Source organism: Chrysemys picta, chromosome 13 (genome assembly GCF_011386835.1).
Source record: "Chrysemys picta bellii isolate R12L10 chromosome 13, ASM1138683v2, whole genome shotgun sequence".
Taxonomy (NCBI): Eukaryota; Metazoa; Chordata; order Testudines; family Emydidae; genus Chrysemys; species Chrysemys picta.
The window spans coordinates 51551630-51563827 of record NC_088803.1 but is presented as its reverse complement, the minus strand read 5'-3'; the positions used below and the strand labels follow the sequence as shown (position 1 = coordinate 51563827).

At 39.9% G+C, this 12198-nt stretch overlaps 1 protein-coding gene across 4 annotated transcripts in view; it reads right to left on the bottom strand.

Moving 5' to 3' along the window:
- ZBTB46 (zinc finger and BTB domain containing 46) overlaps positions 1-12198 on the bottom strand; it is a 102473-nt gene that overhangs the window by 7718 nt on the left and 82557 nt on the right. For all 4 annotated transcript variants that reach the window (XM_065566226.1, XM_065566225.1, XM_042847383.2 and 1 more), the window contains one exon: positions 8237-8412. In XM_065566226.1, the coding sequence (XP_065422298.1) occupies positions 8237-8412 (176 nt within the window). The remainder of the gene's footprint in view (positions 1-8236; positions 8413-12198) is intronic.

Below are 12198 nucleotides of genomic sequence, written 5' to 3'. Positions count from 1 at the left end.
ATCCACTGTAATGCAGTTGACCACCACCACCAAGGCATTTGAGCAGACAGAAACTGTGGGAATGTAATGCCAGTCTCAACAAAAAATTCTCTCAAAACTTAGATATAAAGTGCAACACTTCCTCACATGAACTTTGTAACAGTCAAGCACTCCACTCCGGAAGGCACTAAGCTCTCTGATGATTTCTGTTTCTCAAAGTTCAAGGCAGCTGGGAGTATCAAGAACACAATACTCCTAGTCTCAGAGTTAGGTTGTTTGAACAGACTGTAGTCATTCTGTTTAGCAACACTTATGGATTATGTTAGGTTTCCCGACTTGGGTAAGGTGCCATATGAGAGGAGCAACGGAGCAATTAAAGCAGGACCAATTTCTCACTGCAAACATGCTGGTAGGGGTAAAGAAGTAGGCAGCCTCTCTGGCCCTGTGATGGGCCCTCATAAAGCTGCCCAGAGATAACAGCTCATGGGGTGGGGAGTGCAGGCTCAGAAAGCAGCTTGCTGGTCCAATCTGTGTGTGTCGCCCCTCGCAACACACAGCTCAGTTGTGAGAACAGGCGTCTCGGCCACATGAAAGCCGCCAATATTCACCTCCATCACAAGCAGCATGTAGCTTTCTGGTCATTGATGGAATAGGCAATGGGAACAAGGGCAAGGAAGAGAAAAAAACCAAGAGAGCAAAAACTAATAAAAATGGACAGGAAAAAGGAGGAATGGGAGTAACAGGAGAAAAGTTAATAAAAAAGAAAAGTAAAGTGAGCAAACAGAAAGGTTAGAAACACAGTAACTGAATCAGCAGATAGCATGGAGACATGGGGAAGAACTGCCCATATACTGTGTCTGCTCTTGACATAGTTGCCTATAAGATGTATCTACTAAAAGGGGGACACAGTGGCCCAAAAACTTGTAGCAAGGACAAGCATAATCACACCTTGGGAAGTTGGATATATGTTCCATTCTATATGCATCCGAAGAAGTGGGCTGTAGTCCACGAAAGCTTATGCTCTAATAAATTTGTTAGTCTCTAAGGTGCCACAAGTCCTCCTGTTCTTCTTTTTGCGGATACAGACTAACACGGCTGCTACTCTGAAACCTTGGGAAGTTGTTAGTCATGCTTCTTTGATCAACATTGAGTTCACCAAAGCCAGTGCATTCTTACTCCTATCGAATCACACATTATTCCATGCTCTGAAATATTTTTCAAGATGGGTTCTTGAAAACTATTTGAAATACTGTTGTATTTATTACCATACGAATATGAAGCAAACTTTAAAAATAAAAAAAGTTGGATAGTAGACCCATGCTAAAGAAGGGATCTTAAAAGCCATTTAAAATAATCTATGCTGCAACCATGTATGTCAGTCTGTGTTACTGAAAAGATTTTCAGGAATCAAAACATCAACACTGTCTCGAGAGATGGCAAAATAGGCAGATGAGGTGAGGTCCGCAGGGCCAAGAGAGCAAGAGTCAGAAGTGACACAATATGCACCAAAAATGAACCATAACTTCAAACAGAAAACTGACCAGCAGCCCAAACTTTTAAATGATTCTTATTCTCCACCCTCCCCACCCGTTTTCTACATTTGATAGTCTAATTGGAATACTCAAAGCGACCCACCCTACTGGATTTTGCCATCAAAATGTACTATTTCCATTCCCCCAGTTAACTCAAAAGATGTACTATCTAAAACAAAGGCAGATATGCGGTTTGTCTTCAGTATTTGAAAATGACCACTTTCATGATAGACAGACCCTATGCTTACTGTATTTGATAATAAGGATATTCACCAATATTTCAAAGGGGAATAACTGCCCTGGCTGCAACTGCACCAAATCCTAGAGTAAAAAAGAAAAAGAAAACATGTCCCCACCAAACTAAAAAGATCCAGGGAACCAGCTGGTATGACAAGGGGTCTACAACGGCAAAACTAACAACAGACCTTGAAACCTTTGTGTCTGCAGGGGACAGAGCTGACTGCTTGGATGTACCTACTGAACACCAGAAGACTAATGCCCAAAGGGAATAATAAAGGGACATCTCAGGGAGCAGTTGGTCCCAAGGCCAGATGGCTGGGCACTCATCCGAATGGACACATACTCATGGAAGGAAGTAAAAAATGGCAGGGTTTTAGATACCATAGCAACTGATAACATAAGCCCCTTGATGATTCTGGTTTAAGTGGTATGGGCTAACTGCCACCCTGTATATAAACACCACCATTTGGCAAGCTAAGACAGGACACTGGCATCTGCTCTAGGCAGACAACTGCCTACCAGCTGACTACAGACAACTCTTCCCAGAAAAAGGAACTGAACATAGTTTCAGAATGCACGTGTGAACCAAACAAGCTGCATTCACAATGTACTAGCTACACGAAAAACGTCAGTTTATAGTTTTAAAAAGCTCTAGCTTCTCCAAGGAGTTGGGGGCTCAGCAACCAGGGAAGCTGTTGTTTGTCATTCACAAAGCCACGAGATTGAAGTAATTTCTGGTCACTATGGACACTGCAACTAGCAGGGGACAGAAAATGTTAGCAAACACAGGGACAACCCAAAGGGAAAAACAACAAAAACCCCACCAGCAAACAACAGCAGAGCAATACTTTTTGCTGAAGCCGTTTAAAAATATTTGATTATAAGACTACACATTTTCCTTCCAAGGTGGACATCCATTTTTGGATACACAATGTGCATTGCAACCTCAAGGAAAGCGAGTGATGATGTAATGTTAACTGATACCACATTATCCACTGGTTACTATTGCTATTACATCTAAGCCCTCCAAAGTAAATGGTAATTTAAAAATAAAATAAATGAACCTTATTTAGAGTATGTATTTCTCAGTACACATCTGTAAATCAAATAGAAGAAAGGAAATATCAAAGAGATATTTGCCATCTGAGGTCATTTGTGTGTTTTTCAGAAGCACAGCTGTTGATTTAACTCATCTTCAGATAGAAATCACACTGGTAAAACTAACTCTTTATAGACAGTGTTTTAAAGAGACAATATCGGATTTAAAACCATATTTTTAAAAATTTATGTCCTTACCTATGTTAACATTGCATACGTTACTACAACTAGAATCTGTGCTGTTCACACATTTTGTATTTCTCTCAACCTGGACAATGAAAATAGATCTGTCATTTCTGTTTCTAGTTCATTTCTCTTTCAGCTTCTTATGCTCTAATACAATGGAAAAGTAGCTGAGAAGCAAGGAATGCAGGGAAAATCTTATTGGTTTAAAAACTTGCTCTGGATTTTAAAAAGATACAGCACAGAAACATTTCTACAGACCTGAGGTTATATGTAAAAGCTTTAAAAACAAACAAACAAAAAAAACATTTTTAAAACAAAAAATTGGGCTAAACATAAGCTAATCCAGGCCCTTTAAACCTTGCACATTGATTGAGGAACTGAAAGAAGCCAAGTCTTTGGTGGTTTAAACACAGTTCCTTTTCTCTACTTCAACTTTTTACTCCGAGATGTATGTCTGGAAGTTATTTTTATAACAGGTGCAGTCTGCATTTAATGCACATCAACGTTCATCTCCACAGTTCTACCTGCAAACTGGCACTAAGAAGCACAAACGTCTGACATATGAGGAAAATAAAGTTACAAGGCAAATAAGCACAAGGCACAAGATCCCATGGGTTTCCCTACCCATATTCAATTCACACAAACCGCAACACCTCCCTGTCGGTGAAGATCAAGATACTGATTGAACTAGTAGCCTGTGGAAAGAGATGCTGTGCTAAATGGAAAAAAAAAATCTGATGAATATAAAACTATCCATTTTCTTGAGTCTTATACACGATCCTCCCCTGTAGGGTTCCCACTTTTGTGAAAATATTCAGTCAGTGGGTTCCTCTATGGAGATTTTTGTCAGTATACCTGATGGGTCCGAACTGTAACGTCCAAAAAGCAAAGTGAACCTACCTATTGCTTCTTCATAGAAGGAACAATGGTCTGAACACAAAACCAATCATGATTTTTAAGTTATTTTAATTGAGATTTTCACTGTCCAGTTCGGGGCACCACACCTTAGGGAAGATGTGGATAAACTGGAGAGACTCCAGAGGAGAGCAACAAAAATGATGATAGGTTTAGAAAACCTGACCTATGATGAAAGGTTAGAAAAACTGGACATGTTTAGTCGTGAGAAAAGAAGACTGAGGGGGAACCTGATAAGCTTCAAGTATGTTAAGGGTTGTTCTAAAGAGGACAGTGATCAGCTGTTCTCCATGTCCACTGAAGGTATGACAAGTAGTAAACCGTTTAATCTGTAGTAAGGGAGATTTAGGTTAGATATTAGGATAAACTTCCTAACTATACATGTAGTTAAAATATGGAATAGGCTTCCAAGGGACGTTGTGGAATCCCCGTCATTGGAGGTTTTTAAGAACAGGTTGGACAGACACCTGGTAGGGATGGTGTCATAACTATAAAGGGAAGGGTAACAACCCTCCTGTGTACAATACTATAATCCCTCCTGGCCAGAGACACCAAAATCCTTTTACCTGTAAAGGGTTAAGAAGCTCAGGTAACCTGGCTGACACCTGACCCCAAGGACCAATAAGGGGACAAGATACTTTCAAATCTTGGTGGGGGGAAGGCTTTTGTTTGTGCTCTTTGTTTTGGGGGTTGTTCGCTCTTGGGACTAAGGGGGACCAGACATCAATCCATGTTCTCCAAATCTTTCTGAACAAGTCTCTCATATTTCAAACTTGTAAGTAACAGCCAGGCAAGGTGTGTTAGTTTTATCTTTGTTTCCTCAACTTGTAAATGTTCCTTTTGCTAGTGTTTACCTCTGTTTGCTGTAACTTTGAACCTAAGGCTAGAGGGGGTTCCTCTGGGCTCTTTGAATCTGATTCCCCTGTAAAGTTATTTTCCATCCTGATTTTACAGAGATGATTTTTACCTTTCTTTCTTTAATTAAAAGCCTTCTTTTTAAGAACCTGATTGATTTTTCCTTGTTTTAAGATCCAAGGGGGTTGGATCTGGACTCACCAGGAATTGGTGGGGGAAAGGAGGGGGAATGGTTATTTTCTCCTTGTTTTAAGATCTAAGGGTTTGGATCGGTGTTCACCAGGAAATTGGTGGAGAAGTCTCTCAAGGCTACCCATGGAAGGGTTATAGTTCTTGGGAGGGATATATTCTGGGGGGAGGGTGGTAGACAGAGTTTCCCAAATGACTCAAATAATTTGGGTGGTGGCAGCAAAACCAGATCTAAGCTAGTAGTTAAGCTTAGAGATTCTCACGCAGGTCCCCACATCTGTACCCTAGAATTCAGAGTGGGGAAGGAACCTTGACAGATGGTCTAGGTTTACTTGGTCCTGCCTCAGGCTGGAGGCTGGCCTTGACCTCTCGAGGTCCCTTGCAGCCCAACATTTCTATGATTGTTAACCCAACCTTTAACCGATTTATAACTAAACTGATAAATTCTTTGGAATAACTTTGATAACATAAGTAGTAATGCATTTTATTCCAATGTGACACTTTTTCAGGACTTTATTCCTTGCCCTACAAATCTGCACACTCAGTTGGCACTTTCAAAACAACAAGAAATAACTGGATTCCGAGGGACAGGCTCAACTGCATATGAAGAAAAGTTATAGATCTCACAGAGATGTCTGATACACCTCCCCATGTATATACTAAAACAATTTTAACTCCATTTCAGTACACCATGGTAGTGACCTGATGGGCCTTCCTTATAGCAAAAATGGAGATCTAAGATGGATTTGTACAAAACTCTCTCAATTCACTTCTGAAAGACAATGTAGTTTGCTTCCTGTGCAAGAGAAAATAAAAATATGCTACATTTAACCTGTTTAAAACTATCCATTACAACAGGAAAAAACCTTGCAGGATATTTCAGGATATTCAAATGTGTTATATTTAACTTGAATTATCATTTTAAATCACCTATTCAAAATTTGGTGATGGGAGAGAGGATTCCTTTGTGGATATCTGCTGTTTGAATTATAACCAGTAAAACATAAATCAGTCTAAATTTATCTTTAATCTTTTGTGATACCTTAATTTACATGTACTTCACATGGAATACACATCATTTAAAAGGAAAAGCTGTCTCCAGCTCCTATCTGTCAAAACCCATTAAGGTAAGGGTTTTTCTTAGCCTGGAAGATTTTAGTCAGTCTTACAGCCCACAATCAAGAACTGTTGTTTCTGAAGACAATACATTCCACTGAATTCTCTAATAGTTGTATCTATTTGCAAATTCAAAATTAAAAAGGTGATGAAAGGTAAAAACAAGCAAGTTATTGAACAGGCTCTAATAATTTTTTTCAGTGATTTATCTGCCCAGCTCTCTTTTTCCCTTTCTCTCCCACAGTGGCCTGGTCCCCACTTAGTCCGGACTTCGGACTAAGGTACGCAAATTCAGCTACGTTAATAACGTAGCTGAATTCGAAGTACCTTAGTCCGAACTTACCACGGTCCAGACGCGGCCGGAAGTCTCCCCCCGTCGATGCCGCGTACTCCTCTCGGCGAGCTGGAGTACCGGCGCTGACTGTAAGCACTTCCGGGATCGATCCGGGATCGATTTATCGCGTCTTAACCAGACGCGATAAATCGATCCCAGAACATCGATGGCGTGCCGCCGGACCAGCCGGTAAGTGAAGACTAGGCCAGTGTTACAAACCAGTTGATGTATGAGAAAGTATTATTATGAAGCTGCTACCATCCCTAAAATTAAAGCTGAAACTGGTGTTTTTGCTACAGACCTGATTTAAGGGGAGAGGGACAGTGCTGGTCTTGGCTGTTGAAACTATTGTGCTAGAAGTTGACATAAAATTTGTTCTTTTTAAACTAAAACTGTTTCAAGGGTTTTTTGTTGTTGTTGGAGAAAAATGCGAGTTAGTTTTAGATTCCTTTGTGTCAAATACTAGCCCAAACATTCTGCTTAAAAATAAAATCAAAATAAACTTGGCAAGTGTTAGATTCTAGCACTTCTAGTTTGTGTGTACTGAATTTATTATGATAAATAGAAATTGCCAGGATATTAAGGTTTTGAAAAAGTAGCTAGTGAGTATGAACAACGATATCTAATTTCACTATCACCAGATGGGACTTCATGTAATCTGGACTATCCCACAATATCACCCCACACCATCAAGGTGAAGGCTTGTCAAGTGCAAGTCTATAGAAATGATGCTAACAAATGCATGGAAGGGAAAATACTACCACCAAAGAAGGAAATTTGACAAAAAAATGCACACACAATATCATGTGTTTATAACAATGCTTCAGTTGAGACAAGCCAGCAAGTTACAACAGCACATATTGACCTTCTAAGCACAGGGATCGGCAACCTTTGGCACGCGGCTCCCCGGGGTGGGCCGGGCCAGTTTGTTTACCTGCTGCGTCTGCAGATTCGGCCAACCGCAGCTCCCACTGGCCATGGTTCACTGCTCCAGGCCAATGGGGGCTGCGGGAAGTGGCGCGGGCTGAGGGATGTGCTGGCCGCGGCTTCCCGCAGTCCCCATTGGCCTGGAGCGGCGAACCGCCGCTAGTGGGAGCTGCGATTGGCTGAACCTGTGGATGCGGCAGGTAAACAAACTGACCCGGCCCACTCTGGCGAGCCGCATACCAAAGGTTGCCGATCCCTGTTCTAGCAGCTGTCTGAACAGCAAGCAATCTTTAATGAAATTATGTATTAAATGATAATTAAGCGCAACAGGATAGCGGTAGTCCTGGAACAGAATTTCCTTGCTTTTACTGGGTGATGTATTACTTCAAAAAAATTTGTTCCTAATTATTCAGCCTATTAGGCCAACATTTTTGATACTAAAAATAACATGGTCTCTTGTGCCTTGAAGCACCAAAGTCTAATAGGTCCTCCACAGCAGTCTATGTTGCATTAAAAAATAGTTTCGTGCAATAGGAAGTGAGGTTTGAGATTCCAGCTCAGTCCCTCACTTTGGGGCCAGGAGCACTAAACAGGGTGTGCAGACCACTTCAAATTGTTCTTCAGCAACAACTCTGGCTGAGTTGGAGGACCCATTGTTGAATAACTCCAGAGGAACAATAAGCAAGACCCTGGGACTTTTAAAAGTGGAGAAAACAGGACAGAGGTCTTTTGCATTCCATAAAAGACTCAGAAGAGCACCAGGGGAAAAACAGAACACAAATCTAAGTCAGGTGAAATTCCTTTTCTCCTTAAGCACAACAAACCATCTTTCTATTTTCCAACGACTTCAAACGCTCCTACTTACCAAGGTGTGCCGTTTCATGTGCTCCCTGCGTGTGAATTTTTTCCCACAGATTTCACAAGGATAGGGTCTTTCTCCTGTATGGGATCGCATGTGTCTCTTCAGGATACACTGATGCATGGCTGAGAAACTGCAGTATGGGCACTTGAATTTTTTTCTGATGACTGTGAATTCGTTTACTGAAAAAGAGCAACCCAAGAAAGCAGGTTACAACTTAAAACATTTCAAATAATCCATTTTCTTGCTTAATGTTCATTAATGTTTTTGCTGTCCGACCACATTCCCACTGTTTTACGCTCCGCATAAGGAAAACATTTAACAAGTTCAATTATGTTACACTGTCTTTCTAATGTCTGCCTTATTAAGCGGCAGATTTTAACTAGGGTACTTATACTGTGTCAACACAGCTGGGAACTTCAAGTATCTCCCCCAGAGAAACTTGTTGATAAGACAGTACACCAGGCTGTCAAATATTTAGCAACAGCAAAAGAATGACCCAATTTCCTTAATGTCTGTTAAAGTACAAAACAAAAGGGGACTATAATCTGCTATAATGCTAAATTATTTTCAGGAATTAGTTGGCCAACAGAGAGATCTGAAATTCAAGCATAGTTCTAGTTAGTGACAATGCCTTGATGTACTGAAACAGCTACATGCAGAATCAGGTCAGAAATAACTGGCTGTGAAGAGAGGATCACAAATGTGACATGTCGATAGCAGTATGCAGAATTTCTCTTTAAACCCCTAAGTAAAACGAATGAGTGAAATGCAGTTTATAATAAACCAGGTACCATGGCAGTATTTCCATTAATGTTCAAAGATTGAGGGGCATCTTGAACAAATATAGAGTTCACCATGCAAGCATTTAACAGTAACCATCTTTAAAGTAGTATTACTATTGCTGCAAGTATAGAGAGTAGCAAAAAGCGGATACAAAATGTTGAATTAAAGCGCAGTTCTTGAAAGAGTGTTCACAGTCCAAATTGTATAATCTTTGTTAGATTAATTTTCTTATCACATTCTCCGGAATGATTTGGAAGAGAATGAATTTTTATAAGTTATTCCTGTGCTGTCAATATTTCTCCTTTTGCCATCCTTTTAGAGGTAAAGTGCACTCAAACTGGACTCTAGGGACACATACAGTATTGACAGCCTAAGGGTCTAATTTGCCAGCAGAGTGCACATAGAAGCTGTGTTGATGTTTCCCCCTCCAAATAAAAATGAAAGTGGAACATGCAAAACAAAGCAGGGGAAAACAGAAGATCTGATATTCCTTAATGGAACCCACGCACTATACATTTGGAGGTCATTGTCCTTGTGCATGTAGCATTTGATATCTTCTCATTAATAATTTTCTTGGTTGCCATTACTATATGTTAAATATTACCCACTTCAATGATCATCTTTGCCCAAAGCAGTTTTACTGCTAGTAAGGAACTGGATTCTTAATCTTAAGGATACTGGTTTGCATTCAATAAAAGCAAATTCTAGTTGACATCTTAAACCTTGGTGGGCTTAAATATGCTATTGTTCTAGGTAGATGGCAAACCAGCATTGTGTTTTCAAATGAAGCACCGCATGTAGAAGAGTGAAGGAAACAAGGGAAGTCTAATGTCTATTATGGTCTTATGTCATTGAAGGTACCGAGTTAAATGATAAGCTGCTTACTCAAATATTACATCCTGCAAAGATCCCACTAGCTAAGTCAACACTGAGAGCTCTCAGCATCTCAGACTCGCGCCCTTCAAGTGCAATTGTACTCTGAAAAAATGAACTACTTTAAAATGACATCTTTTTACTCAGCAGGCCTGTTTCATCAGCTTACTCTGGTGACCAGTTATTTTTAAAAATTTACTTTTATTTGCATTGCAGAGCAAACACAACGAGAGGGGGAACTAGGTTTGATTCCTCATGCAAACACAGTGCAGACACTCTCCTGAAAAAAAATGCCCCAGAATTGTGCTGGGCTGCCACATGCCATTTTCCAGATAATGCACAAAAGTGGTCCTAACAAGAACTGGTTGGAACATTTTTGACTAAATATATTTTCATTGAAATATGTTGTTAACTCGAAGAGTCCATGTTTCAGAGACTTATCAGTTTTCTAAGGTCCAGGGCTTTCTGGTAATTTCTGACAAGAGAGAGATGCCCAAATTGAAAATCTGATCTTTTCGATAAGAAAAATGGACATTTTAACACAATTCCACTTTGTGGAAGCATTTGGAAAATTTTGTTTTCGTTCTAACATGGAATGAAATCAAATTTCAACAACTCAAATATTGCCATGAAACAGAATTGTCATCCTCTGGCTGGCTCTAGTCCTGACCACTTAGAGAGAAGATCCAAAGTATAGTTTCCTGCTCCAGCAAATGGGGCAGTTATTTTTAAATCTACCTCTAAATCTCCTCAAATCAGCACTTTGAACTTAACAGTCCTCATATCTTGTCCCAAACTGTTGCTCTGTTGTGTTCTATAGCTTGTGTGTTCCACCCTGAAGTTATTTAAAGCAGCCCTGGAAAACTGTCATGAAAATTTACTAGTCCAAGCACAAAACCTATTCATCCACCTGTACCATGGTGACTATAATGATAATAATGAAAAACACAAAGACTATTTTATTCACTTGTCAGAAAAGATTACCCACTCCAGTCAAGTAGAATTTCCTAAGGTTAGTTTAAAGGGATTACAAACATGCATGCAAACTGCTTTGGGAACCTATGGGATGAAAAGTGCAAAATAAATGAAAAATATAACACCTGAGTTCCCGGCACCATTCTCTCTCAATAAAGCACGTTCTAATATCCATTGCTCTGCGCCAGCTATTGTTGATAAAACAATAGCAACAGCTTGCTTGCATAGTCACTGTGCTACCAGTATTTAACTTCTTACTTGTAAAGCACTGTTGAAATAAACTAGAGAATGGAAAGGTATTCTAGTCTATTTTATTTTTCCAACTTGCCTGCGATGAAAAATATTTTGCCTTTGTATCGTATCTAACACGCTTCCCAGTCTATTTCTTTTATAAGCAATCTTTAGCACGTTTGAATATTGTGAAGGACAAAGATATTTATGATAATCTGTTACCAATTTGAATAGGGGATAAGATCTCTCAGCTGCTTGACTACTAACAATAGGTTATACAAACAAAACATTTGCACACCACAGGATCACCATAACCCAAATACTACAGAATCTAGACAAGGTAAGCAAGCTATCAGCAGATCAGGTAAGATCAGCCAAGGTCATCTAAACCTCCCATAGCTCCAAGGCTATTTTCAGTATTGTTTAACAATTTAAACCGAACATACGTAACTTAATACAATCCTTATGTCGTTCCCAGCTATCCAGCTCTGTTGGATTCCTTCAGAGGTGGTTATTTACAGGAATTAAAGTAGTCACAGATGCAGTAAACAAGGCTCCTGCAGGTCCACCTTTGTGAACAGGTGGTGTTCCTTCTCATGTACAGTTAACCAAATCAGTTTAAGAAAATGCTGACCTAGTATGGCATACTAATTCAAAACAAATTGGGTCCTTTCAATGAAAATGCCTCAAATTAACAGCAAATTTGTTACATTTTGGATTAGCTTTCACCATCACCTAAAAAAATGTCATTAATAGTAATTTACTGGTGAAATACACTATAAATAAATGCAGGTCTTGATCCTCTTACCGACGGGGTGTAGGAAATTTTCCCCAGTGGGTGTGTGAAGGAGTGCTGAAGCTATCCATTTCTGCAGAATTTAAAATGTTCTTAAGAAAAATCAAGTGTAATCCTTGAAGCTGCAAAGAGAACCTTCTAAATGAGAACTGATACAGTACTGCCTTCCTGAGGACTTGTCTACATTATCTGCTGGATCGACGGGCTGTAATTGATCCAGCGGGGGTCGATTTATCGTGTCTAGTATAGACACGATAAATCGACCACTGAGCGCTCTCCTGTCGACTCCGGTACTCCACCGGAGCAT